Here is a 27,977-nt window from a genome sequence, read left to right as displayed (position 1 = left end):
AAACTACTAATAAATCTACGCTGTACCTTGTACTGTTGGCAGGGACTAATAGTAAAGTAATACCATTAGAAAAGAGTAATGAGTAATTATTACATTTTTAAAACAACAGGCCCAACACTGACCATGCCCCAACTGTAGGGGGCCCTGCCCCTCAGTTTGAGAACCACTGGATGTGGGTGAAGGAGGACAGAATTGAAAAATATTAATCAAAGTAATTTAATGCTACAACTCTCCCTTAGTTCCGGGAAATGGAGGGAGTTTCTCAAAGACATCAGAGATCACGGAGATGTTCAAAGGTAAGAATGGACCTCCTCCTGACTCGCACGCAGAGCTACGTGGAAACGAGGCACAAGGATTATATCATAGATTCAGTATTTTGACACTACCAGAAGAAGAAGAAGGTCTGAAGAAGGTCATTCTATGTTCATTTAAAAATGCTGCAGTTGTGTTTCTTTGCCTGTTATGTGGAGCTACTGCAGTCTGCGGAGGGAGTGAAAATGATAAGAGAATAATTATGGATCCTAAAAAGCCAGGAGGCTGACCTTGGCTTTAAATCAGTGCTCGTTGAAAAGCATGTGAGCAATGAGATATCCATAATTTTATGGGTGAATAGATAAAACCTTGAAAGGTGACAGCGAAGCAGTAGAAGAGGCTGGCCTTTGGCATCGGTGTGATTTGTCCTGTTGTTCTCTGTGGCAAAGAAAGAGAGACAGAAATGAAACATGAGAAAATAAATCAATTCAAAACCAACAGGGGGAAAAAACTATACCCAGAGTTTACATCAGCAGATGTGCTCGGTGTTGGCTGCTCCACCGGAGGTCACAGCTATCTGTGGCAGACACGAAGGTTCAGTGCCACAACTCCCCCTTGTCTCCTATGTCTCCTTTTCCACAATCTCTAAATTATCAGCTGCTCCTCTTGCTCCTTCTTATCTGTCTCCTCCTTTTCCTTTCTATCTGCCACGCTTCATTCCCTGCTCGCCTGGACAACTCTCCTTCTGCTCTTCACCTCACTGAATGATTGTGATGTAAAAATGATGACAAAATAATCGTTTGCATTTTGATTAATATGCTGCTGAAGTACAAGAAAATAAAATGTAAATGTTTCAGTCTCTTGAAAGTTTCTTCATGAATTTAAAGAAGCAGTTTATAACACCTAGGGGGTTTTGGTGGCATCTAGTGGTGAGGACTGAAAATCACAACCAGTCAAAACATTTCCTGATTAGGATTCCTTCAGTGTTTATTGTTCAGGAAATTTTTACTGGGAGCCAAATTATCCACAGAGGTCTCATCCTCTCCAAAAGAATCCGACCAGGTGATTAAAACCGGTAAAAACACAGAAAAAGCTGTTCCACAATATAAATCAGTGTTTCTCTGAAGCTGTTTGAGCTCATCGCAGGCAGGCCATTAGCCAAGCCCCTAATGTGTGCTCACCATTTTGCTCTGATAACTTAAGATCGAGATGTTCAGGAGGTTTTTACTGGGAGCCAAAATATCTGAAGAGGTGTCTTCTTCTCAAAAGCAAACACAGTCAGTGATTTACATCATTAAAAACACTGAAATAAAGCAGTTTCATGTTTTAAAAATAAGTGTTTTTATGACACTGCATGTCACAGAGGGGCTGCTAACTATGGGGACTGACGCGAAAATGCAAATATCTCCACCTCAAGCCTGTGTTTGGTGTTTGTTCAAGGCTTCTGAAGAAACATGACAGACTCCGTGGGCAAAAACCAATTCCATATGTAGATTAAAAACAGCTTATTCCGAGGTCACGAAAACTCAATTCTTAATTTTGAGGTGATTTTAGACTAAATAAAACACAGTTATATTATATTCAATTTCTGCCAATATATCCCCCTAAATCTTACTCACTGGATCTTCAAATCCAAAAGAATTTAAAATGTATGATGTCCAGGTCAACTGTAGCAGGAGATTACAACTTTTGAGCGGTAGTGTAAGCCAATGGGATCTGTATAGTGAGGCACTGTAAGTTCTCTGTTTGAATCACATATTTAGTTTTGTACATGTCAAGAGAAATGGCATAAATATTCATGTAGAAACAGACTCTTTGTCCGAGGCGGGTGGAATAGTGAGCTAGTGATCCACACACACTTATAATGACACCCTGACTCCCCTGTTGCTGCAACCCATAGAGCCAAACACACACACACACACACACACACACACACACACACACACACACACACACACACACACACACACACACACACACACACACACACACACACACACACACACACACACACACACACACACACACACACTCTCCCCTCCAGCTGCCATGGCCGTCTGCAGCCGCCTGATTAGTGAGCTGGTGTCACGGCCGAGCTGTGACTGATGGCTCACTGACAAGTGGGCCATTTAACTGCTGCCCATGTTTGTTTGGATTTCATAAAAGTACATAAACACTCAGACAGTGGTGGGTGTAATTTGTCTGGCGGCCAGCCCGAAACGCTCGGATCTCTGGGGATCAACAACCAGGAGAGTAGAAAAAGACGCTTTTATCTCAGACAGCAGACCAATGAGGGGCCACGTTAGCTCCGTGACGTAGAGAGGGAAATTCTGTGTGTGTGTGTGTGTGTGTGTGTGTGTGTGTGTGTGTGTGTGTGTGTGTGTGTGTGTGTGTGTGTGTGTGTGTGTGTGTGTGTGTGTGTGTGTGTGTGTCCCCTGCATCCTTCATTCTACACTATTTATGAGAAAAAAAATATGGAGAAGCATAATAGTTCCTTTTACTGACCTGAATACTGGAGAGAAACATTCCACAGATTGCAAGAAATTAGTAAAAGGTGGCTAAATAAATGACCTGAAAATTTGTTTTACAGAGGGGGGAGAATTATCTGATAAAACATAAATGTAAAATTATGTAACAGGAAAAAAAATATACATGTATTTTTTAAATTCCTGCACTTTTTGTGTCATTTTGTTGTGGTTTTTGTTTCTTTACTTTTCTTCTGTTGCTTATTTTCAGGTACTGTTTAGTAACATTTAACTAATTTCTGCAGTTTTTGGGTCCATGTGTTGCTCACTGTCCATTTCCTTTGTTTTTGAAAGAAACCATTTTGCTCAGGTTTCAGGTAGCAATTCAATAGAAATATATAAGACAGGGAAGGATGAACTCTGCTATCATTATATTAGAAATATTAAATCCTACATTTAAAAGCCTAATCGCAGGAAGAGTGTAAATTAGCTATATTTAATTGTCTGAGTCATTTATAACTTTCTCTCTCCTGAAAAACTGAATAAAACCTCAAAAATTTGATAGAATGTCCTCAAATGTTGCACTTTCACACACTGTAGCTTGAGGTAGAAAATGATGTCGACTGCAGGTTTGCTCTGAGCACCAGCTGGAGGTGGAGTGGGGACTCAGACCCCCGTCGTTTTGCCAGCTGGTGCACCTGCTCTGAAACAGGTTAAGTGGTTGATTTGTTCTGAACATGCCCACCTTTTTCTTCTAGACTGCACCGCTGGGGTCAACACAGATTTTTGACAGTGAAAATTAGCAGGAGACCAATCTGCCACTTTTTATTGTCTTACGTCTCAGCTTTGGTTTACACTTACATTATGCCACAATTTTTTTCCTCAGTGTTGCCACAATTATCTAACGCCTCCTGCAGACAGTGAGATTTTCGCAATCTTATAAGTTTAGTGCAGCTACACTGTTAACAAAAAATTGAGGTACTGTTGTAGTGGCATTTATATATTTGTCAAAAAAAGTCTGAAGAAGAGGAGGAGGAGAATGTGGACGTGGTCGAGGCTGGGGAATAGAGACCAACTTGGCACGCCAGTTTAGCAATAACCGTGCTAAACTGGCGTGCCAAGTTGTTCTCTATTCCCCAGCCTAATAGCATTAGTATTTACTAGCATTTAGCAGTCTTGTGCTGTTCAGTGCATCGTTTTTAATAGTACACAAAAAAAAAAGCATGGGATGCTAAAAATACTCGTTAATAAACTACTTGACCCTCATACATGATGTGCAGTGAAGAAATGTTGTCTTGAAGAAAATGTTTAAAAGGACAGTTCACCCAAAACTGAAAATTCAATCAATATGCACTCACCCTCGTGCCAATGGAAAGTGCGGTGTTATCGGTATTTTATATCAGTGTTTTATAGTCCACAAAACACTGCCAGAGTTTGACAGGAAAAAGGCATTGCACTCATCTCCCAAAAAAAGTGAAGCAAATGGTGACCAGGATTCAAATGTTAAAAAATATATATAATAAAATCACAAAATGTCTCCACACTGCTCGTCTTAAGAAATTCCCCGACGTGCCAAGTTGTTTTTGACAAACATTGCTGGTGTCTGTTTTTTAGTCTTGTTATAGCCTGTAGCTCAGCGTGCAACGAGAGCTCGCGGTATTTGCACTCCACTGACTTCTGGGGTTGGCAGCAAGCAACAAGTCCCTTTGTCAGATTTAAAACTACTGTGTGTGGTAGAGGAATGAGCACATAATGACTGGATTTTCATTTTTTAGTGAACTTTCCCTTTCAGTAAAAAAAAACAAACAAAAAAAAAAAACCCAACTCATAATGCAGAGGTATAATGCGGAGGTTTGGGGCAATAACTACAAAAGTTTATTACATTAACTCTCTATTTTCAAAAAAAAAAATACAATACAGATCATTCACAATGTTGGATATCTGGATCACACTACTAACTCATTCTTTAAGTCAAAGCTATTAAAATTTATAGATTTGGTGGAATTTCAAACAGCACAAATATGTTTAAGGCTAAAAATAATCAGCAGGAAACATTCAAAAATTGTTCAAATCTTGCAGTGATCATTCCACCAGGAAAAGTTTTCCTCTATAAATCTATGGAGTAAAGCTTTGGAGCAGTTTCAGTGTGGAGCTTAAACAATGTCCAGCCATGAACCACTTTATATACTGTATAAAAACATGATTTTGATGAAGATGAGAGGGGGTTTTGACCATCACCAGGTGTTTACAAGGGTTACTGTTTATTAATGTGGTTACTCAATATTTATTTTTTTAGCGAGTTTATCTTCCCCTTTTTTATATTTGATATTTGGGCATTTAAATGTATGCATATATGTTTAGTTAATTAGAGTAAAGGTTTTAGTCAATAAGGAAGCTGGTTACTTAAAATTCAACAACTTATGGAGAAGGGATTATAAAAATTTGTACTTAGCACTCCTTTTCGAATATATAAACCAACTCATCATGTGTTTGACCATTTCTTTTGCTCTATGTTTTTCATTGTCTGTAAATATTAATTTCTTCGTCTTTCTGCTTGCTTGCTTGCTTGCTTGTTAACTCATTTCTCTTTTTTCTTTTCTACATGTTTGAAATAGATCAAATCAAATAAAAATTTAATGCTTTAGATTACAGTCATAGGGAACCTGGCTGTGACCCACCTCAGAGGCCCAGACAGACCCTCAGCTCCACCAGCGTCAGGCCTCGGTCTCCGTCTCTGTCACAGTACTCAGCGAACTTCTTGGCGCACCGTCGTGGCCTCAGCCTCTGTCGCAGAAACTGACGAAGAGATCGAGCTTCGCGTTCGCTTAGCATCCCGTTGGAGTCCACGTCCAGCTGTCTGAAGTGCCACCGCAGCACGACCTCTGGGCTTGAGGACTCTACAGCCTCCAGAGCAGCAGGAGAAGGGACCTCCAGAGCGGAGGAGGACGGGGAGGAGGGGGATGGAGTGTTGAGAGATGTAAAAGTAGAGCTGGAGGGAGGTGTGTTTGAGGGCCTGGTGAAAAGAGACGGCACAGAACCAAAAAGGTGAGAGGATCATTGGACAATGTTATGCGCATTTAAACACACCTTAAAACCCTTACGGACTCTTTGACCCATTTTATGCAGTTTTCATTCTTCATTGTTTGATAATTTTGGCTGTGTTCATGCATTTGGCATACATTTTGGCAAGATTTCATTTTTTTGTGTCATCTTGAAATTCCAAGCTCAGCTCCCACAATAAGTCCAAAAGACACTGTGTAAACAAAATTGTTACATTCATACTGTTAAGTGCAAAAAATGCTCCACTGACATTCAAACTGACATTTTTGATCCCACAGCCATCAAAGCAAGTATTATCTCTGGGTGTCACTGTGGACTTTTGCCTTAGAATTAGTAATTTTTACTATTTCCACCTGATAATGGCATTTTTATCCAAATATTACATATGGAGAAAATACATTCTGTTTTCACTGGATGCACTGTCACAATCAGTGTTGCTGCAAATCATTGAAAAAATCTACTTAGCATGTAGTATATTGAAAATATTTTTTTTCTTCATCTAAAAAGACAGTGACATCATGACAAAAAACCTGGCATTTAAAGAGTTACAATTCTGAAAATTAAGGAATATTTAACATTTATTATTAGGACTGATGTTGGTAAAAACTAAACTCAATGAAAGTAGAAAACAAATTTAATGTATAATATTTCTTAATGCAAATTTTGTGCGAAGAGCAATATAAGTGTTTTTTTTTTCCAAAGGGTTAACAAGTGCTTTACTATTAGCATATTATTTACATCAGGAACCTAAATATGTGGAAAAATATACATTTATTCAGAAAACAATCGGTGACATGAAAAATTAGGCTACAATATTTTAAAGCTTCCCTTTTCTGGGGAGCTTGTGACTCTTCCAGAGGAATAGAGCTCCATGTAGCTCCCCCATAATTTCAGCCTGAAATTAGATATATTGAAAACCAGTCACTTCTCTTCACTGTATCCCACAGCACTCGATAAATATCAAATTTAAGCAGGACATGGCAGCCGACTGAAACACAAAATCACCAAGTGGCTCCCTTATCAGTTTAACAACAAGCAAAAACCACAGTTCACTTCAATTTTCTGTATCGGACACAAAAAAAAACACAAAGAAAAGCTGGAATTCATTCAACAGCAAATACATGGTTACCAGGCAAAAAAAAATAATGATAGATATGAAACCTGGGCATCATGTGAGTGAGTTTGCAGCCGTGATGTTTGACATAACGAGGCCTCTGTTATACAACAAAATGGAAATGTTGGGAGTTGGCTGAGAGAGCGAGATAGAGGAAAGGGTGAAATACAGGACGAAGATTGGTGAAAACGAGAACAGAGGGAGAGAGGAAAGTGTGTAAGTGAATATAGAGAGAGACAGATGGAGGGGATGAGGTAAGTACTGAAGTGTTGATTGGCAAAGAGAAGCATACAAGAGGGAAACAGATGGAGTTTGTCTGTTCTGCTCCTCTAGCAGTTCCCATCAGTTAATCAGGTACTTGATCAGGTCTCTGCTGATCACTGAAGTGTGAAATTGGTTTTCATTTGGTGTTCTGAGCAGAATCTCAGCACTGAAGCAGACAAGAGGAAAGTCATGCATCCTTTGAGGTTCAAGATGGAAAAGGAGCATAATTTGACTGGTGGGCTGGACTAAGTTTTGACGGTGGTATCTATGTATCCGTTGTGAATTGAAAAAGCAATATTAAAAAAAACATCAATTATTCTGGACACAGAAGTTGTCACTAAACCTGCTGTGATGTGCAGTAGAGAGTGGACAGACTTACTGGTCAGGACTCAGATTCCCAGCATGCTCTGCTTCCAGCTGCAGAGCTCTAACCAGACTCTGTAGGAACTGCTTCTTCCGAGCTCCGGGACATCCTGCGGGAACAGAACACAGGAGACTGACAGCCTAACTGCTGAAGATGCTGACTCCCCTCCATGTTCACTTTTTGCTGCTCTGTGCCTCCCCCCTCCCTCAGGAGCAGGACAACAAAATGTTTTATGAATTATGAATAAAGTAACGAGGAGGAGGCGTTTAAATTCTTGTAAACTGCTGCAGGTGATTTTTGGTACCGACAACAGAAAACGTCTGAAACATATGGCAGATTATTTTTGCTTTTCCATGAATGGAGCAGACACTCTCATATTTACCAGGAAGAGGTTTTTCCCTGTGCCTTCTGTCTGTCGGTGCCTCCTCTGCCCCAGTGCATTCTGGGATGCGATTCCTGCATAGACACAAAGAGCAACTAAAGTGTCAAACAACTTTACACGTTTAATATTTTTCAAGAAGTAGAAAGGCCAAGAATTAAATCATTTTTAGCTGAAACAGAACATGCAGGAAAATATCAAATTTTAAATATTTATTTTCTGAAAGCCATTGACACATTTCTAAAAACATCATATTGAAAATGAAATTCAAAATGTCTTTGGCTTTAACTGTTAATGTGATGCTATATTTTGACAAATCCAGTAACAGAAATGTTTTGTTTATCTATCAAAGCACAGAACTGCTAGGCCAGACAAAAAAAAGTTCAGTAACAGGTAATCGCATGACAAGTTTATTTTTATAACAAGATATTTTCAGATTTTCACATCAATTTTTTTCCACATCAATTTTTTTCCACCATAAATTTTTTTTCACCATATAATTTTTTTCTACCATCAAATGTTTTTTTCACCATATTTTTTTTTTTTCTTCTTCCCCATGTCTCTTTAGTGGCATTGTAAAAAACATCTTGTTATACCGAGAAACTTTTCATGGTATTACCTGATACTGATAGGTTTTGTCTCTCTTTTTTCTGGCCTGGCAGTTCAGTGTTCCCGTATTTATCTGCAAAAAATAAATGGCTCGTTTAACTGGTCAAAATGTCTTTTCATGTTAAAATGACTTTCTAATCACTTATAACCAGACATTACATACACACTGCTTGTCCATATGAAAAATGCCTACAGGAGTTTTCTTCACACCAGTGAAGCAAAGAAAACAATCACATGAAAACATCCAACGCTGAACATCGACAGCGCTGAAAAAAAAAAAAAAAAAAACCCTTGAGAAGAAAACCATCCGACCGCAATTTATTCTGATTTGTTCTGTGTGTTTTTTTTTAAGGGGAGCCTACCTGGAGATCAGATTTAGTAATTGGTGTAAAATTGGATGACTAGGATGAAATGCCACTGTGCATTAGCACTCAGTGTATGCTTTGTGCCTGAAAAAACCTGTCATATCCGATCAGACGAGAGGAGAGGAAGAAGAAGGAGGGAGAGTGAAGATAAAAAGAAGGGAGAATGAAAGAAAAAGAAAATGAATTTACAAATTGACTGAGAACCACAGAACTAACAGACTGACTGAATACCTTGCAGAGGTGCCTGGTAGCGGCCGGCCGCTGTCCACTCTGACACACCAACAGTAACCTGTAGCAGCGTGACACTGTGCCGGGCTGTAACGGCCGTCTGCAGTGCATTCTGGGATGAAACGCTCTTCTTTCCAGTCTGAACTCATTTGAGAGAGCAGCGATGCTCGCTCGAGCTCACACGTCTGAGGACTGTCTGTGCAGACACACAAATATACATCAGTGAATCTCTGAGGACATTTACTGACAAAACCTGGGTAAATAGGCTGGATTATTAAAAAAAAAAAAAAAACATTGGAAGCAGGCAGACGAAGAAATGATCCAAAAATTTGCAAAAAAAAAATTATATATATATATATATATATATATATATACATCACACTTACTTACTTACTATATAGATGCATGCATACACATTGTATACACATACTTGCACATACACATGGGTATTCCTTTGGTTGATATAGTATAGGCAAAAATAAGCATTGGGCTTCAGCCTGTTCAGCCTATTCCTTTTTCAGTTACTGTTCAAGAAAATTTGTGAGAAATAATCTTCGTTTCCCATGGTGCATGTAACCGAAATAAAATTTTTCATTCATGAATTCAAAATGATTCATTCATTCATCAGACCCTCTTGTTTAAATCAAGCAGCAGTCACTCTGAGTCTTACCCGTGGGTCGTCGGACTGAGCGGTTTCCTTTGGGGTCAGAGTTCATCAGGATGGTCACCCAGAACGGAGGAGCGGTCAGCTCTAGACAAGAAAATCTTAGTGTCACTGAATGTTGAACGGTATTTCTGTTTGTGGAGATGTTGTGCAGAGAGGAGCAAAGGAAAGGTGAGTATCAATGACCAAAAAGTCCCAAAATGTGATGTCAATTAATCACACACAGCAGCCGACCGTCTGTGATGTTTTACAGAAAAACAGGAGAGAGAAAAACATCTAAATGTGGTCGAGACACCAGCTTTTGCTCAGATGTATATTTGGATTTTCCTATAAAGTGTTTTTCATCTGTTCCTGCAGACAGGAGGTGACCATAATCAACATCAGGATTTAATATAGGTGAAAATGACATCATCTGAAACTCATTTGTTTTGTACAGTTTTGTACAGTCGAGAGAAGCTGCAGATTTAGGTAATAATTTTCTGCAGGATCATCACTACCACAGACATCTTCACATTGTCAAATGCTGTATAAGAATTACTGATAATAGCTGCTTCGAGATCCACTTAGGCTAAGATTTAGTTGTATATTTTAAGGAAAGTTAACAAACTGTACAGGAAAAACAAGTAATAAAAGGTCCAGTGTGTAGGGTTTCAGGGAATATATTGACAGACATGTAATATAATATAATAAGTATGTTTTATTTAGTGTATAATCACCTGAAAATAAAAATTGTGTTTTTGTTGCGTTAGAATGAGCCATTTACATCGACATAGGGAGCGGGTGCTCGTCTGTGGAGAGCACCATATCAAAGCACCTGGAACTTTCAGTGCTGGTGTGGAGGTTTTAATCTAAGCACTAAATGCATGACGGTGGTCATGGTAACTGTTGTATTGTGGTTTAGTGTGTCACCTGCAGGTTTTCTGGGGTCCAGCGTAGGCTCAGGTTCACCAACTTCATCTGAAACAGAAGAAAAGAGAGAAAGGAAAAAGAACAAATGAGGAATACGTGAAGAATCAGAGGACGGCAGTTAACGACATAGAAACAACCAGTGTCACACCAAGAAATACCAGAAAAACGTCAAAGTGAGACACATACACAGCTAACCTTTCAGGGAATGTAGAGCACAGATATTCAAGACGATATCTCGAGGGTGAAGAATACAAATGTTGTGCAATGTATTTGTGAATTTGGAGTAAAACATCTTTCTCACCTTTAACTGAAGCTGAATCTGCATCCGTGTTCTGAGTCAGCTTGGTGATGTGCTCTGTTTGGGAGGATTTATGGAAACAAAAAGTGTCACTGTGAAAAATGCACACAATTTCAAGCAGATTTATATTACGTAACAGAATTAGAAGATCCTCCTGAGCAGCAGCAGGAGACTAAACAAAGTCCTCTCTAAATGTATAAAAGGTGCAACATGTATTAAAGTGAATAAAGTCTATCTGACCTGTGCAGTCGGGGATCAGATGGAGGACTGAGGTCCCGCTGACAGGTTTGCCATCCGGCAGGGAGCACCAGCAGTATCCGGTCTGGTTGTGGCACTGAACCGGCAGAAAGTGACCATCTGGACTGCACTCTGGCACAAAGATGGCAGCTACGGTATTAACGTGGCCGCCACTGCTGTGGATGCTGGCCTCCAGAGCCTGAGCCCGGACCAGCTGGCATTTGGACTGACTTGGATCTAAAACAAAACAAAAATCGACGTGCTCAGTGGGGAAGAGTAACTAAACATGTTTACTCAAGTATGTCTCTTTTTAATTTGCCCTTTTTTTTTGTCTTTTAATTTATCTTTCAATTTTTTTAATCTAAAATTTTATCTCGTTTTCACCGTGCAAATTATTACTATTATTGTTAACAATATTCTTTGTTTACTGCCTTTATTTTGCTATTGTATTTTCCTAACACGTTTCTGCCTCTAATCTTAAATTCTCTCTTAATTCTTGTCTCGACATTATTGTTAATTGTTATTTTCTCTCGGGTTTCTTGTCTCTGCTTTGCTTTTTTTGTCAAAGCATTTTGTAAACACTGTTTTTAAAGGTGCTAGTTATTATTATTATCATTATTATTATTAATTATTGCTGAACTTAAGTGCAATTTGATATGATTGTACTTTTACTTTTATTTCCATGTCTGCTACTTTACTTTTCTCCACTTTGTACAATACGTTGAAATCCACTATATTTATTTTGTAACTTTAGTGACTTTGCTGGTTCCGATTAATGATACACCATATAATCAGCAGATAAACTGTGATGTGATGTAATGTTATAGATTAGGATGAAACATTCTTGATTCCAGGGAGGAAGTTCACAACAACCCAGTAAAGAGTAAGATCGAACCCCACTTTTACCTGATTAACACATTATTACATCAATAGCTATAAACCAATAAGATAAATATATAAGACTCTGCAATAGACCATACTGCATAATGAGTATGTAATATTTCAAAGACAATACATTTTTATTTGTACTTCATACAATTTTACAATATCCAAAATCTAAGACAATATCTAGATACATATTATAATATTGATATTGTATCAATATATTATCCCACACACAAACAGATGGTGCTGTAACCACTCGATGCCAATGCAAGCAAGACTTTTTGTCCAGGTATAGTTAATCTTTAGGTCTCGTGTTGCTCTTAAGGTCAGAATTATAATAACTTTAAGTTTTCTGGGGCTTCGCTGTGTTTAATTTCATCCCCAAAAAATGAAATCAGTATCCTTATATACTGTGTTAATTTTTGCCTGTATGTTATATAAAGTATTGTACTGTTTCATGCTTTAAAGGTGCAGAGTGGATTTAGGGGTATATATTGGCAGAATTGGAATATAATACAGTAAGTCTGTTTTCTTTAGTGTAAAATCACCTGAAAATGAGAATTGTTGTGTTTTCATTGCCTTTGAATGGGCTGGTTATTCATTGTATAAACATGCTGGCTACACAGAGACCAGGTCCTCATCAACAGAGACTGCCATGTTGCAGTGCCACATTTCTACAGTAGACCAGAAAAGACAAACCAAACACTGGCCCCAGATGAGGCCATTTGTGGTTTTGGGTTAAACACAGCAGTTAGCAGCCCCTACGCAACAAGCCAAGATTGTCAGAGAAACACCAATTTTTAATATGAAACGTTCTACTATTTTTCTACTACTTTCTTACTATTCAGTATATTTACTGAAATAGAAATGAAATGAAATCACCAGGAGTGTTTGTAGAGCAGGAGACCTCTGTGGATAATTCAGCTCCAGCTAAAAATCTCACAAACATCTGGATCTTAAGTTAGAAAAAAAGTGGGCGCACATTAGCATGTTCTGGGCCAGCGGCCAATCTGAGACAAGACAAACAGTACAGAAGAAACACTGATTTTTAAAGTGAAATTGCTTTATGCTGTACCTCTGTGGATAATTTGGCTGAAAAATGAGCACTGAAGGCATCATAACTGGGAGTTCAGGATTGGCACATTGTAAAAGTTTCAGCTGGATGCAATCTGCAATCTTCACCACTAGATGCCACTAGATCCTACAAACCTATCCTTTAAAAAAATACATAACTAAAGTAACCCAACAACATTCCCTCAGGGAGCTGCCGTCAGTCAACATTTTGAGCAACATGGGAAACATCAGGTGAGTGTTGATGTAGCTGTGAAGGTGTGTACCTGAGCAGTGAGCTTGTGGAGCGAGGCGGAGCTGTGTGTTGATGCACTGGGCCCTCTGGAAGGCACACAGCGATTTATACAACCTGCCGTTGCTGCCACACACGGCTCTGTGGCGCCCCCTCTGGCAGTCCAGGACACAACCACGAGGCCACATGTTTTCTGTGATCAGGAAAGGCTGCAAACACACAGACGTAACTTTTGAACAAACTATTAAAACCTGCAACCACTCACACAGATTCACAGTTTTTGACTTTGTGCTGCAGCACTTTTATCACTGTACCCGTTCTCCTCTTCTATCCACCACCATAAACTTTTGTTGTCTTTTGTGTGCACCAATATAACTGTCCAAAACGCTGCACATGAAAAGAAGAGATACGGTGAAAGGCACTTTATAGCCTCTGCATGGCTGTCTGTCTGTCTGTCTGTGTAAGGGATAAATAGTCTGCCACTGTGTCAGGTTTTCAATGTCACGCCTGGAAAAACCTGGAGGAGAACAACGATGGAGGCAGTGTGAAAGTGGGTGAGAAAGCGAGTGACAGGGGAGAGAGGGTTAGTCACAACAACATCTGAAACATGCAAACATTTCAGGCTGGCTGAGCGCGGCAGAGTGTGTGAAAATACTGTATTTCTGAGTCTGCAATTTTACGTGTGAAAGCTCCAATTTAAAAAACTAGTGAGTGAATAAACTTCACTAATTGAGGTGAGCATCTTCCCTGCAGAGAGATGCTCTGTCTCCGTCTCAGCTGTCAGGAGCTGTGAGAGGAGGAGGAGGAGGAGGAGGAAGAGGAGGGTGATTGGCTTTGTGCCTGACAGCAAGACTTCCACACAAGCAGAGGGACATCTTCAAGTAAAAATAGAAGCGTTTGTTCAAAAAGCTAGTCACTGACAGCACAATATTTCAGGTAAAAAGTTCTTTCTAGAAAATGGAAACATGTTTCCTTCCCAAAAGGTTAGCCATATACTCAGCTAGTAGATTTTCATACTGTACGCTGATATTTCCTTTTTTAAATAATTTGATAAGATTCAATAAATTGCGTTTATAATTATTTAGAACTTTTAACATTGTGTGTGGAAGAACTTTGAAATATGTCTCTTTTTGTCAGTGTGAGGGTGGTCTCCACGCAGGATGAGGAGACCATTGGTTAACCAGTTACCGGCTCCTGTAGGTTACTGGCTTGCTTTGGATGGCAGCCCACTGCACAAGGAGCCAAGATGGCGTCAGCTCAGTGCAGAGGAGTCACAGCATCACTCTGATCATATATTTTCCATACTAATGGCTTTTGTTCTGCTGGAGGTAAAAGGATGGGCTTTTATTTTGTTAACCTTCCTTAATCTTATTGTGCTTTGGTTTCTTTTATTTTTTCAGGTTATATTAAGGTGTTCGACTTGGTTTTGTTGGCCTGTGCCCACCCTGAAGTTAGAGTAAGCTCCATGTACGTTCCTCTGAGGCTATAAATAAACTCAACTGCTATCATGTTCAGTGATCTCAATCTGTGTCTGAGGAGAGGAGAGGAAAAAGGTAGAAGAGAATAAAAAAGAGAGGAGAGGAAACAAAGAGGGGTAAAAAGAAGGGAAGAAGCAAGGTGCTTCCAAATAAAATTAATTAAACATTAATTAATTAAACAAATAACATCTAATGTTCAAAGAACGTTCAAGAATGTTTTAAGAACTTTTCATTCAAATAATGTTCCTATGAAGTTAAATGCTAACTAAGCCGTAATGTTGTAACGGCAATATTCTGAGGATGTTTTGGTGGTGGTGAGAGGCGACAGATCGTAGAATGTTCTTTTATAAATCATTCCCACAATATTACATGAGAACAAAGTAGAAACATTTTCAGAGCAACATTCAGAACTTGTTACTGAGGACTGAAATTACAGACTTTTTTTTAAAAAATTTTTTTTAATGTAATATAATGTGATATGCTAACAATAAAAAAACATTTTCAACATTTTTTGTTGTTTACAGAGAATGTTACCAAACTTTAAGAAGAACATTTAGGGAACTAAAAGAAAAATTGCCTCTGAAAACATTACTGAAGCATTGGTTGAAGTTTAACATTCTCAGAACATTTTTAGAACCAAAAATTGATAGCTGGGATGTTAACTTTAAAAGCATGTTAGCCTACTCTAAATTAACATTCCATTAATGTTAAAAACCTGCCACTGAAAATATTTTTAGAATATTAGGGCACATTGTTGTAACCATGTTATCAAACGTTTTTAAGATGTTTTTAGAGAGCATTACACTACCTTTTAGAAAGAAAACTGCCACTGAAAAACTGCTGTATCATTGCATTGCAACATTCTAAGAATGTTTTCAGAACCAAAAATTTCTTGCTGGGGTGGTTCTTCCATGAAAAGTTAAACCTTTATTGCGGTTTTGCCTTTCATTGACATGACAAGGGCATTTTGGGGGCCTAAAAGAGGCGAACTTTTTAAACCAGGTTCTAGACTGTAATTTTTCTAAAACACGACCCTTTCTGTTACTGCATAAACTGGCAATGCGCACAGCTGCACTTTGCGCTTGAGTATGGTGTTCTTTTATGTTGTGCAAATACAAAGTTACACCGCCATCTACTGGCCTGGCATGCATACTACAGCATTTTTGGTTTTTTTTACGGATCCCTGTACACAAGGATCGTTCTCACAATGTCCTCATGAACACAGATTTTTTTAAATGCAAAGGAGAGACTTTTCCCTTTTCAGTAGTGCCATCCTCTTCTAAACATGGCCTTCGAGTTGCCTTTTATTGTGGCCATCCTAAGGCGCATCTGTGTAGTAATTTTTTAACAGCATGTTGATATGCCACACCTGAGACTGGGTGGATAATCTCTGAAAAGGAAAAGTGCTCACTAACATGGATTTGTGACCAGAATTCTGCAGAAATGTATCTATTGAGTGCATAAAAAAAGTCTGAAATCTTTCAATGAAACCTGTGAAAAATGGGAGCAAAAACAAAGACATGTGTTTCAATTTCTATAAACAGAACATTCAAATAATGATTTTGATGTAAATTACCATGCCAACGACTGACACCTCAAAACACTCAGTAAGACCGAGAACAGTACAGCTTTGCTTTAGTCTAAAAAAACTGCTGCCAGTCCAAGAAAAGCACACAACTATTTCTGCCCAAACCCTCCCTGAACCACAGCTGCAGCCCCGACTCAACAAACAGCTGACACAGGAAAGAATTTTATAACTACTGGTTGAACATGTGAGTTTCCTCTTGTCAAGGCAAAAAAAAAGGTAAAAAGTAAAAGAAAGTATGAAGGAGGGGAGAGAGGGAGGAGTGGAAATGAAGGGAGTGGGAGAAAGAAGGTGAAAAATAAAGGAGACGTGGAATAAATGTGGAAATGAGTACAGAAAAGAAGGAGTTGGTGGAATAGAGGATGGAGGGAAGGAACAAAGGAAGCAATGACAGATGGAGGAGACAAAGGGGGAGAGATAAGGGAGAAATAGCAGAAAGAGCAAATTACTAAAACTTATATGTTGGGAGACGTGAGAGGAGGAAGAGAGGAAAGACGGAAGAACATGAAAAAGAGGACTATGGGAAAGATGGAGGGATGAATCATAGAGGGTAGAGAGGAATGAGCGGGCTGCAGCAGCATTGAAACTGAGGGCGAAATCAAAGTGTAGAGGAAGGAAAATATGAACAGTGGAAGAAACAGAAAAAGAGAAGGAGGGAGAAAAGGTGCTAAGAATAAAGAAAGGAGGAGGGTAGGCAGAGAAACAGGAAAAAAGGAGGGAAATCTGGGTGAGGGGAAAAATGAAGGGAGGAGAGAAAATTAGAGGAATTAATGAATTATTTCTTTTTTTTCCCTTTAATTTATTTTTGCATATTTTATTTGGTTTTGGTTTATTTGTTTTTATTTCATATTGACATTATACATCCTGTTTCTTGAATTATTTGTCTGCTTGTTTTAATTTGATCCTAACTCTACCCTTGTTGCGTCTCACCTGTGTTCAGGAGGACTGTTTGGCTTTCTGTTGTTGTACTGCATCCTATATATCCCATTTCTGCTTGTGCTTTGTTTATCAAAGCGCTTTGTCAACTGTTTTTAAAGGTGCTGTATAAATATGGTTTTCATTAAGAAAAGCCAGCAGAGAGAATGGGGAAGGGAACAAAAGTCTGGGTGCAATGAATGAAAAGGAGGAGCGGAGGGAGGTCCGAGGGAGAAGGGGTGGATGAAGGGAGGAGGGGTGGGAGGCAGGAGTCCAGGTGCAAAGTGTTGGGCAGACTGGATTTCCTGCCTGTCAGGTAGAACTACAGCAAGTACAATATACTCAGTGTTAAAAAAACCACCAGTGTTTTTGGGGCCTATAAAACATGAACCGTGTGGGGTGGGGGGGTGCGCGTGTGTGTGTGTGTGTGTGTGTGTGTGTGAGAGAGAGAGAGAGAAAGAGAGAGAGAGAAAGAAAAGAGAGAGAGAGAGAGAGAAGGTGAGTTTCCACAGCTCAGTCGCCAGAAGCATTTAACCAAAACTAACAGGCAATCTTTGCCTAAAACATTTGATTTCAATTTTGAACAGCATATGATAAGGTACCTGTCAAAGAATACATGAAAAAAGAGTTTACAAGGTGCAGATTGATTTGTCTGATCTGATGTGACAACGTCAATGGTAGGGCTCTAAAATCACACACACTGGTGCATCATTATGCCACTCCAGTGTGTGATTTTGGACAGTATGTCAGCATCCCAGAAGCAAAAGAGGCAAGAAGGGTGTGACTTTTAATAAGACAGCATCGGTCTCTAGTATGACATACAGCATGCACATCCACAGCTGCTAGCTGCTTTTTAAATCTCCTACAGTGGGTCGTATACACAACACTTTGTCAAAACGTCACACCTGTTATGCCAATTGTCCCATCCTGCCAGCTGTCCTTTTCACATAGACCTTGATTCTACACTGTTACTGCCAGTTTAAAGGTAAGACAACTCTGTCCCCCATTCTGCAGTCATACCTTTTATATGTAACTCCAAGGCAGAATAACAGCACAAAATTCCTGCCTTGAACAGACAGTGTTAAAAGGGCTAGAGGAGAGAGAGGGAGGGAGAGAAAGAGAGAGAGGGGAGGGGTTGAGCAGAGAAAGTGAGAACAAGCTACCACTGTCTCCTCGTGCCTCACACATTCCTGCTTTAGGAAAACATAAAAACTCATCTCCAGAGCTTTACGAAACGCCATGTTTGTCCTGGAAAAGGGTTGTTGATGCTGCTGAAAGACCTGTTGACATGCGACGGCGAGATTTAGCGTCTGAACAAACTGCCTGTGAAGGAGTGAATCGCTCACTTGTGAACGCAACGCTCTCCGCCATCAATCTGTACGACACATGTTAAACCCATCACTAACACACACGGAGGGATGATGATGATGACATGTTCAACATCTCAGAGTGTGTGTGTGTGTGTGTGTGTGTGTGTGTGTGTGTGTGTGTGTGTGTACAAACATCACCCTCACACACACTTCACCATTGATGACATGATTGTAGACAGACACACATTTGCTTTGCTGATGAAGAATCAGACGATAATATTCCTGCAGGTACAGAGTGCGTCTGTGCGGCTGACTTTAGCTTTTAGCTCCATTAAACACAAATGACCTGCTCTTAACGTTAACTGCTGACTGTTTAAAAAACACACGCTAAGTTCTCACATTGATCTTCAACCTTTAAGAAGCCCACTGGGTTCAGTTTATCCAGGTCCAGTCAGAAAAGGAACTTGCAGAGACTTGAAACTTAGTTGAGCAATGACAGCAAGTGAACATCATGCTTTCTTTTGACAAAGTTAGATAATGTCCTGTCCCTTCTACTAGATAGCCGTTGTTCCAAGGGTTTCTTTAAATGTTGTTTCTAAAAGGCAAAAATTGTTCTTTAAGTTTTCACCTCACCGTGTAGGATTTTTTAACAAAAAGGTCCAGTGTGTAGGATTTGGGGGGATATATTAGCAAAAAGTGTAAAATAAAATAATAAGTAGGGTTTTTTGTGTGTAGTTACCTAAAAAGGAAGAATTTCTGAGGTAGCCAACAACCTGGGTTGTTGTATTGAGAAAGCGAACAGTAAAGACTGTCCCAAAAATAAGCCTGTTGAGTTCAGTGATCTTTTTATTTTCTTTTTAAGATTTTATGATGTAAGTGAGTTCAGTGATTTTTATTTTCTTTTTAAGATTTTATGTAAAAGGGGAGAGAAAGAGGGGATGACATGGACCAAAGGGCCAGCTGGAATCAAACCCGCCGCCTCTGTGGCAGCGACGTCGCCTTTGTATGCTGGGCATCAGTCGCACGTGCCCATCATGAAAATGCATACGTCACAACAATACATTGCTCAACAACAACAAAAAAATACACTTATACACACTGAAGCCTAGGTGGTGTTGAGGCAATGACTTTAAGTTTTACCATGTAAGTTTCATATGTAGCTGATATGTTAAAACTATGTGTCTTTAGGTTTCAGTTTTATGTTGTGACAGTTCTGTGGCGTGACGGAGAGTACTTTGCTCAGCCTACTGCCCCCATGAAAATTAATGAATGGATAGTTTTTGAAATTTATTTACTTTTTCATTAGCCCATATTTCCACTGCAATATTCCATTTGGAGTTTACAGCGCTTCTGTGAGAGTTTCTTACTTTAGTGACCTTATTTCATATTTCTCATATTTCTACATGCACTCAAAATGTAGCTGTGATATTTGTTTAGCATGCAGTTTAAATATATTATAGGATTACTGGGGGTCTTTTTCATAAGAGTTCTCACTTTCTTTTTCTCTCTCTCTCCCTCTCTCTCTCACACACACACACACACATATACACACACACCTGTCTGTTTCCCCTGAGTAGCAGGTTAAATATTTGCTTGGCAGAAATGTGTGTGTGTTTATGGTTTAGTTTGGCTGGCTGGTGTCACCCTATAGTCCTCCAGGGAGCACACACACACACACACACACACACACACACACACACACACACAAATCAAACATGAAGATGAATCTCTTCACTCTGAAAATTAATATTGTCTGACAAAATAAAATAAATATATTTACATCGGGCAGTTTGGGGCTGGTGTTGCACTGTGTTGTGTAGTCAGTTTGATTAAAGGTCCAGTGTGAATGATTTATCATCTAGCTGTGAGATTGCAGAACTATTGGAGAACTACGCTGGCCAATGTGAAAATGCGAATGTCCCTATCAAGAGCCCGTGTTTGATTTCTTTGTTCTGGGCGTCAGTAAACAACAAGGCGGACTCTGTGCACAAGGACCCACTCCCCACGTAATCGGCTCATTCTTAGGTAACAAAAAACACCCATTTTCAAGTGTTTACGCCAAAGAAAACATAGTTTCAAATATATTCTTTTCTGCCAATAAATGCACCTAAATTCAACATGAACCTTTGAAAAAAGTGCACAGTAGAAACAAATAGATCTGCACACCAAGTAGCTCCACTTAAAAGGATTTAAATGCTGTTTAACATTTCATGCTACTAGCAGTGCTTGAAACATTACACAGGTGAGCTCTCAGAAAACTTCCACTTCAAAAGTTGTGAATATCACATCAGGGGAGCGTTTATATGGTCACTGTACACACAAACCCATCTGACCACAGCATCTGATCCAGAAAACACTCCATATGACAATTATTATTATTATATGCATTTTTCTTTTTTTTTTTGTGGTTTTAACTATATTAAGTGTCCATTAATAAATTAAAAATATAACAACTAAATGAAAAAACTGTTACATCTTACAATAGCTTATCAGTGGCAAATAAATCACATAACATATACATATACATATAACTCCAGTGTGTGATTTTGGACAGCATGTCAGCATCCCAGAAGCAAAAGAGGCAAGAAGGGTGTGACTTTTAATAAGACAGCATCGGTCTCTAGTATGACATACAGCATGCACATCCACAGCTGCTAGCTGCTTTTTAAATCTCTTACAGTGGGTCGCATACACAACACTTTGTCAAAACGTCACACCTGTTATGCCAATTGTCCCATCCTGCCAGCTGTCCCTTAAAAAAATATAACAACTAAATGAAAAAAAAACTGTTACATCTTACAATAGCTTATCAGTGGCAAATAAATCACATAACATATACATATACATATAACATATATATATAACATATACAGAAGGCAGTCCCAGCTAGCAAATTTTCGTTCTAAATACACTGTTTTCATCGCAGGCCTCAGTAATATCCTAAGAAACGTGTTTAAAATGTTGCTTTGAAAATGTTTTTTTTTTATCTTTGTTGTCATGTAACATTGTGGGAATGTTTAATAAAGAACATTCTTTGATCTGTGGCCCTCTCAACATCCTCAGAATGTTACAGTTATAACGTTAACGTTAGTCCGTACTTAACCTTATAGGTACATTATATTAAATGATAAAGATCCTTAAAAGGTTATTTAAACATCCCATTAAAATGTTCTCTTTAAAACATTATTACAACTTTGGGTAATTTTAGCAAATTGTGGGAACGTTCCCTGCTAGCTGGAGTCACTCTTCTTTTATATTGTTTTTAATATTACATCTTTCAAAAATGCATGCTTGGTAAAATTTGTCAGCTTGATAAAGTGTTGGTTTTTGCCTCAGTTGTAACGCCTGCAAGCGTGACACTAAAATCAAAAAGTTTCTGCACGAACTTCAAAATGTAGCCCGGTTAAACTAAACCGATATCCCAAGTGGATTTTTAATAAACAATAAGTGCTCCACGAGAACACTGTCTAGTTTTAGTGAGTTTAATCCCAAAATTTAAGTATCTCTCTGACCGGTGCGTAGACATTAATTCTACAGAAGTTCAAGAGCTACACGTTTGGTAAACTGATTTGAGGTCTTACCGCTTTCCTGTCGCCCTGAACCGACTCCGAGAGCAGGAAGAGGAGCAGCGCGCGGCAGGTGAAGGTGAGCGCGAGCATCATTCCTGCCACAGCGGAGCAGAGAAGCGGCCGCGTGCCCTGTTGTTTCGAGGTTTTAAAGCGCCGCAGTGCGCGCGGGGCGGCCACAGCCAGTCTGCAGTGATGATGAAGATGAAGAGTCTAAACAAAGACCGAGCAACGGCACGACTTCGGCGTCACTTTTTCGGACGTCCTCGAGCTGCTCATAGTGTTGTTCGTGGCCTCGAGCCGCTCTGAGGAGACACACCAGCGCGCGCTAAAGCAGGTCGGTGGTGCGTGCGCAGGTCAGACCTTTTCTCTCCAAAAGGTACTGCCCATTTCCGCTCCTCATGCCTGAAAACAGTTAATACAGTCCATGAGGTGACACCAATAGATCGCAGAGGGCCACCTCAGTGATTGATTGCCATTATTTTTATTGACAAAAATGTACTTTTGTGTTAAATGCACGCTCTAAAACAGAGATATCCTGAAGTCTAAGCCATCGTGACACCACGTGTTCTCTTTGGTTGCTATAAAAATACAAACGCATCTGCAAAACTCAAGACTGAACAAAAGGTTTATCAGCTGGTAAATGGTTTATCTGATGCAAATTTGACTAAATGTATAAACAATTATGTCAGTTTCTGAATTTTATTGACATGTAAGGAAATATTTGATAAAAAAAAAAAAAAAAACAGGCATTTGTATCACATACAGAGTGATAAAAGTCGTAAAACTCTCTGAAAATATGCTAATGCAACTTCGAAGGCTGCATTATCATAAACACCTTGAGACAGTTATATCAAAGTGAAACCAAACTTTTCACTTGTTTCTGCAGCTTTTAGGGGCCGCTCTTTATTTATCAGAGGAGGGGGTGGCTGGGCTATGTCTTAATTTAACCATTTGAAACCTGGTTCGACATAATCTTGTGCCGCCTTCAGACACTTATAAACTCATAAAAATTGGTGTTATTTAAAAAAAATGAATGCGAAAAAGGCCATTAGGGACATAGCAAGAAAAGACAGGCAAATTGCAGAAACAAAAGTAAATTAAAGCTGCAAGCAGCAATAAATGGGCACTCGCACCCCCACTCTAGTCAGGGATATTGGCGTGACTCAGACTGTCCCGATCTTTAATCTCAGTGAAAGTCGGAAAATGCACACAGACAGTTTGGACCTTTGAGTGAGATATTTCACACAGTGTAGTATTATCCTATGATGACTAGGTGACGCTGGAAAACACAAAATCTAAGTCATCCTGCTCTACATTTGTAGACCAAATCATGTTAATTCCATGTAAATCAAACAATAATTGTGTTACAGGGTATACTTCCTGTTGCCAGTAGGTGGCACATTGAGTATCATGGTTAACTGACGATTTGATGCGTTCAGGGCTGCAACCTGATCACACCCATAAAAAAATTTAGGGCTAATTGGGTTATGCAAACCCAAGTTACAGTAGCTTCCTGGTTGCTGGCGAATACTGTATTGCCACTGTAACGGCATGCATTAAAAACATATTATCTTCACAAGGAGGCATCATGAAGGTCTTAAAGTAGCTTTTGTTACCAAGTTTGAGATGAATGTGGTCAACCTGTAAGGGGATGCACCTAAAAATATAAATCATGTCACATGTCACTTGTTTGAATATCTTTAAACATCATCTTGGACTAACTTCTGACATTTCATAGACTAAACGACTCGTAAAAAGAAATAAATCAGTTGATTAATTAATAATGATAAGAATCATTTCAAACTGCGGCGCTGGGACCTATCTGTAAGCCTTTGCTGCTTTGAGTTGCGTAGCTTCGAATCCCACTGGGCAGAAGTTATGGTTCTGGCAGTGGTAAATGTAGGCCATAGACTCGTCTGTCAGCCCTTGTGTCAGTTTCATCAAGGCTCCTTCAGCTGAAAAGATTTTAACGCTCATCATTTTTGTTTTGCCTCCTTGTGAGCAAACATGCAGTTTGACAGCTGAGGGACTCACCCGTCTCTCCTGCTGTCTTCTGTTTTCCGTGCAGTTTGTACAGAATGTAGGAGCAACCTCGCATTCGAAATTGTCATTGATTTGTCTAAACCACCTGGAAGAGGAACGCACTTATTTCTGAGCTGCATACATGAATACATATTAACCCTTTGAGCCCATTTTAATATTACACACACCCATCGCACCAAGTGGAAATATCATGTATTTTCTCCATATGCCAAATATGGTTAAAATGACATCAGGTGAAAAATAGTAAAAAATAAAAAATTTCAAGGCAAAAGTCGGCAATGACACCCAGAAATAATTAAATGCATGTTTTTATACATTGATGGCTGTTTTTGATCAAAAGTTGCAGTTTGAATGGGATTCAATGGTGCATTTTTTGCACTTAACAGTGTGAATGTAAAAATTTTGTTTCTACAGTGTGTTTAAGGCTTATTGTGGGAACTGAGCTGCAAATGTCAAGAGTAAACAACAATACACAATCTTGCCAAAATGTATGCTGTATGCATTAACACAGCCAAAATTATCCAAAAAAGCACCAAACAGGCCCTAAAGGTTAATAAAGTGGTTCATATAACAAGATCAGACAAAAAGTTTGCTGTACTGCATTAAAGTAGCGTTGCCAACCAAACTTGATTTCTTCAAAAGGCGGCTGAAAACCTAGAATATGCAGAGCCTCCTCCTGAGAGATGGGCGACAGACTGGAAATACAAATAAATACACACTCAGTGTCAGAGGAGCTGCATGTTTCCATGAGGTCTGATGGAGGATGTGACGTGCTGCTTACCTCCCTTCACCCAGTGTGCTGTACAAAAAGTTCCAGCAGGAAACCAGAGAAGAGATTCTACATGAAGTCTTGTACTGAGGCCAACTGATGCAGTACCTGCAGCACAGACAATAGTAAAAAAAAAAAATATATATATATATATTAATATTAATATCATGCATTTCTCCATACTGAGATTACTTTTTCAAATCTCTTAATGCAGTCAGCACAGTGTATGTCAATGTGGAAAATCAGTTCTCATATCTTTGACACAAAAGGCATTAGATGACGTCACCTTTCAAATTCAATAGACTGTCAGACTTCTATAATAATATATATTATGATATGATATGTTTCTTACTTGTTCTTGTTTTCCTTGTGAGCACAGCGTTAAAGTCTGTGGTGTCGATCTCCCAGGCCAGAATAGGTTTCGTGTGGCTGGAGGACACTTCCATCATGTCACAGTCCCGATCTGATCCCACGTGGGCGCCTCCAGACTGGCCGCGGGTTTGGGCTTCACCAGAGACAGTCCATTGTCCTGCTTGTTGGGGACGACGTCCCTGGCTGCATTCAGGGGCCAGTACACAAAGAGGGCCTGGTTGAGGAGAGCATTGTCGGAGCACATTGTGTCGAACTTCTCCGGGGAGTGTGTGACCGGGCAGGTCCACGGCAGGTGGAGCTCCACACTGGAAGCCCTCCTCACTCTGGCAGTGTCCCGGGTGAGGGAGCAGATGAGACCGTGGTCCTCCTCTCCATCGGCGGGCCTCTGTAGAGGGCTATCAAATTTAAATTTGTATATCCAATTTTAATAATTTACAGTATTCATAATTTATATGATAAAAAAATGAATAATTGACATCCATGCAAAAATATTGCAATACTATGCTGCATGGTCTAAATGCTGCATTAGTTACTGAACAAGAAAATTACCTGAAACTAGCACCAAATATACTAAATTAAAAGGCAAAAAACAGGAAACAACCTTTAAAATGTTATATAATAATAATTATATTATATAATAATAAAAATAATGTAGTTTTGTGGATATTTTTCCCTATTTATTTCTAATGATTAATATCTGATAATTATCTAATGATTCTCGCTCCCTTTCTTTTTTAAAACTTAATTTCAGGTCATTTTCTCGCCAACTTTTTTAAAATTTGTTTTTTAAAGCAATTTGCGGGACATTTCAGTGAGTGATTGCGCATGAATGCAGGGTTAAAAGCCAGGGGCATTTCTAGGATCTGAGGACAACCGGGTCTTAATTTGGACCTGGTCCTTCGGATTTTTTTTTTTTTTTTCATAAACAAGCTTCATTTTATTATTTTTTTTGTACCTTATTTACACTCATAATACATATGTATCTTAATAATTGAAAAATTGAAACGTGTACGTCAGACCCTGTTAAATGTAGTAGTAGCTGTTAGTAATTACAATTTATATTGAGTAGATAAAGACTACATAAAAATTACTATCACTAAACTTAAGGTATAGTTGGAAAAACAATTACATGTATTTATGTTAAGAGTGGTGGAATAAAACATCTTGAATGGAAATATTGCATTTTTAATAAATACAAAATATGCACCAATCATAAATTATGACATATTATAGATGAAGTATATATTTTATACTTTTTAAAATATTGTATAATTTAAATATATGTTTTTTAGGTACTTGTACATTTCCTTAGATCTCAGATGAAAATGTTTTTATTAACACAAAATACGCCCCAACTCATACATTTTGATATATTATAGGTTAAGTATATATTATATACTTTTTTAAATGTGTATTTATATATTTACATAGTCAAATGTTTATGTTTACCATGTTGCTCTTTGTTGTCCTCGTTTTTAGCCATTATGTCTATTTCTGTGTCACTACATTGGGAATAACAAAAACCAGAGTCAAACTGATGTGCATACTTTATTTGGAAAATATAGCAGATACTTAGGATATGATGGTCACTGCAAAAACTTTACACTATATAAGCACTAACCTCATGAAAAGTGAGGTTATGTATTAATGAATTTTAATAAGTTATAACTAATAATTCTAACAGTTATGAATATAATTTCTTGAACATTTTTTTCCTTTTTATTAAAATTGTTTTTATCTTCCAATAATTTCTCTCTCAACACATTTTCAGGTCATTTTCTTTTTCCTAATTTCTTGCAGTTGGAGCGACATTTCTTGTTGCTTATTGTATTTTTAGGTTTCAGAGTTTAAAATGCGTGTGAAAGGCATGTGAACGCAATACAAAAAATGAATGTAGTTCCAGGTTTCAAAGGGTTAAAGAGATATTAAGGTCAGTGCATCACATCCAAAGACTTCGGACGGTAAACTGAGTGCACTATTTAAATACACTATTGAAATCTCTTAAACACAAGCTGATAATGTAATGTACATTAAAATAGTATTCGCTAAGCCTCGTTTGGGCTGGATTACCATTCCAGGATGATGTGAGGAGTAAAATATTCACTGTGGTCCTCGATAATTTAACTCGCAGTCACAGGATGTGGTCTGTAAAAGACGTTCAGTGGGAGAGGAGACAGAGAATATCTGCAGCTGACAGTACATCAGCCTGCTCGACGAGCTTGTGGGATTTTGTTCTCATGATAATTTTAATTCTTTTTAAGTCGTCCTATGGGCCCCCCAAATATAACATGTTTCTGTCCACCAGTTTTGCAAAAACATTTTTTTATTTTTTTAAAAGGGACCATGTACAGTTTAAAACATAAATGTCCCCATTTCATGCAAAGTACCAGATTAGAATTTGGAGCTAATTCGCATCTGCAGTCCCTCAGCAGGTCAGAACAAATACACAGCACAATAACATGATAATATAAAGTTATACAAGAGGAAGAAAGATAGAAAAGACACACACGAGACCAATAATACACACAACAGCACGTGAT

The 27,977-nt window shown here is 38.7% G+C and overlaps 1 protein-coding gene and 1 pseudogene across 1 annotated transcript; both read right to left on the bottom strand.

Annotated features, from left to right (window-relative positions):
• Positions 1–263: 263 nt before the first annotated feature.
• On the bottom strand, positions 264–22,346 carry LOC121943723 (SPARC-related modular calcium-binding protein 1-like). The gene is made up of 11 exons (XM_042487316.1): positions 22,266–22,346; positions 13,431–13,605; positions 11,212–11,445; positions 10,975–11,028; positions 10,674–10,721; positions 9,771–9,851; positions 9,104–9,296; positions 7,902–7,975; positions 7,535–7,628; positions 5,396–5,730; positions 264–690 (listed from the first exon to the last, which is right to left on the bottom strand). The coding sequence occupies exons 1-10, from the start codon at positions 22,344–22,346 to the stop codon at positions 5,397–5,399; spliced, it is 1,368 nt and encodes a 455-aa protein (XP_042343250.1). The 3' UTR covers positions 264–690; position 5,396.
• Positions 22,347–24,071: 1,725 nt separating this feature from the next.
• LOC121943492 lies at positions 24,072–27,063 on the bottom strand (annotated as a pseudogene).
• Between the last annotated feature and the right edge of the window lie 914 nt (positions 27,064–27,977).

Source organism: Plectropomus leopardus, chromosome 5 (assembly GCF_008729295.1).
Source record: "Plectropomus leopardus isolate mb chromosome 5, YSFRI_Pleo_2.0, whole genome shotgun sequence".
NCBI classification, from domain to species: domain Eukaryota; kingdom Metazoa; phylum Chordata; class Actinopteri; order Perciformes; family Serranidae; genus Plectropomus; species Plectropomus leopardus.
This window is presented reverse-complemented; position numbering and strand designations above follow the sequence as displayed.

Excerpts from the sequence above, each read along its gene's own strand:
- LOC121943723 (XM_042487316.1), bottom strand. The coding sequence starts at position 22,346 with ATGATGCTCGCGCTCACCTTCACCTGCCGCGCGCTGCTCCTCTTCCTG. Across the intron at positions 9,297-9,770 it reads CTCAGTCCGACGACCCACGG|ACAGTCCTCAGACGTGTGAG; the intron begins GTAAGACTCAGA and ends GTGTCTGCACAG. Across the intron at positions 7,976-9,103 it reads CTACCAGGCACCTCTGCAAG|GAATCGCATCCCAGAATGCA; the intron begins GTATTCAGTCAG and ends GTGTCTATGCAG.